We start from the raw sequence: 6,000 nt of genomic DNA, 5'->3' as shown, positions 1-6,000 counted from the left end.
CTTAACCACTTCAAAGTGAGTTTCTGAACAAAGCCATCAATTTTTTAAACAGAGAAAAACTTCAACATAATCAACATACAGTAAACCAAAAACAAGGCATAGAGGTATAGGGTCACTTTGGCTTTTAAACTTTCTCTGTTTATTTAACTTACATATTCAAGGCTAGATGTTCAAAGTAACCTTCCACAGAGACTAAGGACAAATATTCCTATGATTGGCTATTCAGAGACTCCTGTCATTCCTGATCAGGGGCCCCTGGACCTGTTCGGCTATGATGTGCTACGGATACTGTCGGGGAAGATAAGACGCTGGGGAATTGAGACAATATTTTGTTTCAAGGATAGGTTCGGGTTCTTGCTCTCTCTCCTTCCCTCCCCCCACTCCCCTCCTTCCTTATTGTATGTTCTTCACAGGTTCTGGTTTTTTGATTTATTAATTAAATTTCAACTTTAATTTCTTCTCTATACTTTAATTCATCCCTATGTGAATCACTTGAATGGAAGGTTCCTATAATTGCTAATTAGTCTATGCCTCCATCCAGGGCAACAATAAAACTATCCCAAATGACTATTTTTTTAGTTATGGAGGAAAGAGGCCCAATATGCCCACTGAGAAATACCTAGTAGTGGCACAAAGGAAGAGCCTTTTTAAACAGGTGGAGGTTTCTCCTAAATCTTGCCTCCTGGCACATACTAGATGTTTAATAAAAGTTTACTGACTGATTGACTACAGTTCAAACTGGCTACACCTTGAGTGCCAAGCTAATAATTAATAATTACCATCCCCATATTTTATGTGATTATTATTATACTTCCTGTTGGTATTTTCTATCTTAGAACCCCAAACCCATTCACCTTTCTTCATACAATCTACTTTCCAGCCCATTGTGTTCTCCTGGGTCATCTCTAATTTCTGAAACTTCCAGCTTAAAACTGATCTCAGTGGGTATGGAGGGCAGTGGAAGGATCATTTCATGATTTTGTTAGGATGTACTGACTTATTCTTTGTGCACTCTAGTATCACCTTCACTCACAGCATTACGAGGCTGTCTCACTTAAGTACAGAGCACCATGATACAAACATTATGTTTGGTTGATGGAGTTACATTTACATGTTTTTGGTCCTTTTTCCTAACTGTTGAGGTCATATGACATTCTTATCTTTCTTCCCAAATTCCAGGTAGGTGATATCACTTTGGAGTTAATGCCCCCTTCTCCCTAATCTGATATCTAAACTGAATGTTCCAATGATGGGAAAACAAGGAGGCTCTCCAAATGAAAATATGGCAGCAGAAAATCTACTGTAAACATCCACATTAAGGAAAAGAGGAAAAAACCATGATTTTTTTTTGGGGGGGGGGGGGGGGAGAAGGGTGAATAATGACAGCCAAAAATATTTAGTTCAGAACTCATCCTAAATAGCCAGTGAGATGCTCAGCACTGCAAGGAAGCCCAGGAACTCAACCCCTAACTGAGTTTTCAGCCTCTTTAGTTACCCTAAGGCACAAGACATTCTTTTTCTACAAAGGTAATGACTAGTAGGTCTTTTTGCCACTTCTAACCCATTTCATATGTTGAATGACAAAAAAATGCCCAAACAGCCTCCAGTTTTAATAAAGAGGATTTCTGTAACAGCCAAGTTGACAACCTGTCACGGGACCTAACAAAAGGCTCAGAATTCCATTCAAGATTGGATTACCTTGGTATTAACTTTCTTATTAAATTGTTCAGTTTTATTTAGGAAAAGATGTGTATTTAGGGCTGTCTCCACTCCTGTGGCAAAAACAAAAGAGCTGCTTTAAAAATAAAAAGCCAACAAAATCTTGGACTTATCAGGCTCTTCCCCAAAGGAGTCATAGGGAACAAGCCATTAGGAAAGAGAAACTTGGAAATAGCTATTTAGGTCACTTGTACTATACTGCTTGCTGTATTTTAAACATATATAGAGAGCCCCCAAATGATAGTGAGGAGTCCATGGATAGTAGCAGACAGTTACATAGAAAAAACAAAATAACAGTCATCCTATTTCCTCCCTCAAAGGAAAAAGTCAGAGGTTGTTTTCAATCATAGCTTTCTGAAAAAGAGAAAAATCTCTGTTGTGCACCTCAAAAACAAAGGCATCTGGTCTCTTGACCTGGTGCCCCTTGCAACTCCCACCAGCTGCATCAGGTGTCTCCTGTAAGAGGCCAAGGGCAGTGAATCTTAGACTGCCTTAAGACACAGTTAGGAAAATTTGAATGCAAAAAGGCAGCGGCCAAGGGGAAATCAGTTACCATGCTACTGCATTTCCAGGTGAGGAGCCTTTTTCTTTAGGACAATGAGCACATGCTGCCTTCTGGGTGACCTGTTTAATCAGAGTGAGAAACCATGGTGTGGATGGTGTCCTTTTTCCAGGGTTAATGTAGCATGACTGATTTTTCCTCTGAGGCTAAGGAGCCAGCTGCCTCAGACAGGTCAGAAGCACTGGGCCAGTTTGAAAAGTACAGAGCACCAGCATCTGGGAGCTTGCAAAAGGATCAGAGGTCCCCACTCTGCGGTTCCACATTGCGAGGCTCCCTTGGATGGTTCCGGGATAACTTGGGGAAGCGGGATGCCACTCTGGTCCGACTGTTTTTGCTTACTGGTTCTCCAGGAGGCGTAATGTCACTGCAAGACAGAAAGAGAATGGGTGTGTATATACAGAGAATTAGTCATTCATTCCAGATCTGCATGGATTCTGATTGCCTGGTGTGGAAATGTTACAGCTTAAAACCAGATACCAAGACAATGACAATAACTCACATCTGGATAGTTCTTTAAAGATTTTCAAAAACAATTTCCTCACAAAAACCCTGTGAACTACGCAATGTAAGCGTGTGTGGTTCCCATTTCACAGATGAAGAGACATCCTCAGACAGGTGAGGTGCCTTGCCCATCCATGGTCGCACAGCTAGAAGAGTGGACTAGAAGTAGATTCAAGTCTCCTCTGAAGCTAAGTCTAATCCCACTCTGCCATATTGTTTCTCTACTTACCAGCCCAACTGCACCATAACCTTTATCTAAAGCACATTCAAGGCATTTGAAAAATGTTATTTTATTTGTAAAACAAGCCCAGTACAAATGGAGTCTTACTTCAAAAAAATACATCCAACTTTATAAACAGATAAAATAGACTTTTCACATTCACAAAAAATTTTTCACATCTCAAAATTATTATAGTCTTTACAAAAAAAGAATTAAATGTGCTGTGATCTCTAAAAAAAATCTAATTTACACACTTTTCAGAAGAACAGTTATTATCTATGGTGAGGAGTCCTTAGTATGGTGGGAAAGGGGTCTGGCCTTCAGGTCATGAGACCAAGGTTCAAAGCTCCTCTCTTAAACTTATGGTGTGCCAAGGGAAAAGTTGTTTAACCTGAGTCTAAGTTTCCTCACGTGTAAAATGAGAATAACACCTGCACTCCTCACCCCACAGGATCACTGTGAGGAAAAATGCTTTGTGAATCATGAAACATGCCTAAATTATTACTACTATTATTACTTTTATTTTAATCATTATTGTAGACTGGCAGAAAAACCAACCTCACTGAAGCAATATGGCGCCTTAGAGGGAGAAGAAGCAGCCATTCTGAGACCACTTTTCCTCTCATTCTAAGGCCGGAAGCCCAGGACCCTGGGTCCAGGCCTGAGAACAGCAACAACCTCTAGCTTCCAGACAAACCTTGTGGTGTAAGGGACCTGTCATTTTTGCCAACACCAACCCTAACCACCTACCAACTTTCATTAATGGGCAGGTGAGCCCAAGAGCTGAATTCCCCAGACCATTGGCCCTGGTTCTAGCCCAGCCCCTGAAGCATTTTTGTTTTTGCAACCCTTACACCAAGCAGATGCTTAGTACATAAAAGGCTCATAATAAATGTTTATTAAGTAATTAATGTAGGTTAGTTTTTTAAAAATTATACCCTTTGATCTTTGTTCTCTAAGGTGTGCATACCTCACCTAAGTGTCAGGATCCTTTCCTAAAGATGACTGCTGTAAACCTAGTAACAGTGCTATTGCATCTCAATATCCCAGGGTAGGGAGTTTTTGGAAACAGAGTCATTAGAGAAAGGATTAGGAATTGCAGAAGGTAGAATAACACTGGGACTAAAACAGCAATTTACAATAGTATAGGGGCATCTAGGTGAAATAGTGGATAGAGCACCTGACTTGGAATCAGGAGGACCTGAGTTCAAAATTGGCCTCAGACACTTGCTAGCTACGTGAGCCTGGGAAAGTCACTTAATGCTGTTTGCCTCAGTTTCCTCATCTGTAAAATGAGCTGGAGAAGAAAATGGCAAACCACTCCAGTATCTTTGCCAAAAAAACCCCAAATGGGGTCATGAAGAATTGGACACAACTGAAAAGCCTGAACAACAACAAAAGGAATACCTTAGGGGCAAGAGAACTGGAAGAAGAGGAGGAAGAGGAGGAAGAAGGGCGTGATGTGTCTCCCTATTGTCCTCAGAAGGGAGTAAGTACTAATACCCAGGATATAACTTTCTAAAGGTCTATTCCTATTCTCTGGCACTGAGGGAAATTATATCTCTGTTAGTAGATGAAATCCAAGGAATTTAAATTCAATAATTATCTCCTCCCTCAAATCCTGCTTATCACATAGGGTTTCCTATGTTCAGGATTACTTTTACTCTGGACATAAGGAAAGGTGATTGGGGATTCTATCCTTAGGTCCCCACCCTCACAAGCCTAACCATCAATGAAATTAAGAGGTTGGAAAAGATGAGCTTTTAGGTCTGGGTTAGGAGGTGCTAACATTTGATTATTGAGAACAGTTTGCCTTCCAGGCTCTGACCACATCAGAGTGGAGGATACTTCAGTGGCCAGGCTTTTGGTTTCCACCGGGGCTGTGCTACAGCTACAAACCAGAGTTGATAAAACCTGGACACTGGCCTCTTCTCCTAAGAGGCTGCTTTCAAAGGGAACTCAATCTGGGAGGGGTGGGGGGGGGGGTTTGCCTGGAGTCACCATTAGCTTCAAAACACTGAAATTATCACAGCCTCTTCTACCTCTAAAACCAAAGGTAGGAAAAAAGCAAGGAAACATGTTGAAGACATCATTCTAAAGTCAGCATTTATACATTTAAAAAGTTGGCAGTAAAGAAAATGCTTTGCTGGAGGCACTGTGGAGTTTGGTAGTTGTGTTTTTTTTTTTTTTTTTTGCAGAGTGGTACCTCATTTAAAATGACAGCCTTAAATAAGGGATATTGATTTTTAACTAAGGTTCACTAAAGGCCCCAAAATGGCACTAACTCTTCCTTATTTAAGGAGAGCATGTATGTCCTCTGTATGAAATTCTCATCCCTCACAACACTTGTTAGCCACAGCTGTGCTGCTATTATGCACCAGTGAGACTGAGAAATGACATTGTCATTCTGTAGCTCACTTTGTCGATACAAATCAGGTCACCGAAAAAGAGCTCCTTATCATGATTGTGCACCATGGCTCTCAGAGCTGATTTCTGAGGCTTCTTAGGTCAGTGCTTTCTTAAAAACAGCTTGGTAGCCCAAGTACCTTTGGAGGAGATCTACTGATTAGCAAGGTCAAATGGTGTAAAGTCCCAAACACTGGCTTCATTGAAATTTTAGCTCTGCATTTTATGGTCCTGGCTTCATGAAAAGGGATTAGCTATTGATAGTAGCACAATCTCCATAAGAAGTGTTTTCTGTTTCAACAAATCCACCTCCAATGGGCCTCAATCTCTAACTGGAACCAATATTGTTCCCACTCAGTGGCGAGGAGACATGGGAAGGAAGAGGAAAACAGGCGTTAAGTATGCTTGCTATGTAAAGGTCTCAGAATAAATGTCCATCCTTTCTCAGCAACTCCCCAGTGGAAGTGGCAATGCAGCTAAAAACCAGTTTTTTCTGGCTCACACTTGATCTTTCAATTACACAGTTACATGGTTCCTGGAGTGGTGTGGTTTGAGGCCCACCTGGTAGGCTCCACCTACAAACATCCCTCCA

The 6,000-nt window shown here is 41.1% G+C and overlaps 1 protein-coding gene across 4 annotated transcripts in view; it reads right to left on the bottom strand.

Moving 5' to 3' along the window:
- Positions 1 to 1,353: 1,353 nt before the first annotated feature.
- Positions 1,354 to 6,000, bottom strand: part of SNX29 (sorting nexin 29) — a 636,216-nt gene continuing 631,569 nt past the window's right edge. For all 4 annotated transcript variants that reach the window (XM_027839088.1, XM_027839089.1, XM_027839091.1 and 1 more), the window contains one exon: positions 1,354 to 2,645. In XM_027839088.1, coding sequence (XP_027694889.1) covers positions 2,516 to 2,645 — 130 coding nt within the window. In that variant the 3' untranslated portion in view covers positions 1,354 to 2,515. The remainder of the gene's footprint in view (positions 2,646 to 6,000) is intronic.

This window comes from Vombatus ursinus, unplaced genomic scaffold (genome assembly GCF_900497805.2).
Source record: "Vombatus ursinus unplaced genomic scaffold, bare-nosed wombat genome assembly UNPS02014832.1, whole genome shotgun sequence".
NCBI classification, from domain to species: Eukaryota; Metazoa; Chordata; class Mammalia; order Diprotodontia; family Vombatidae; genus Vombatus; species Vombatus ursinus.
This window is presented reverse-complemented; position numbering and strand designations above follow the sequence as displayed.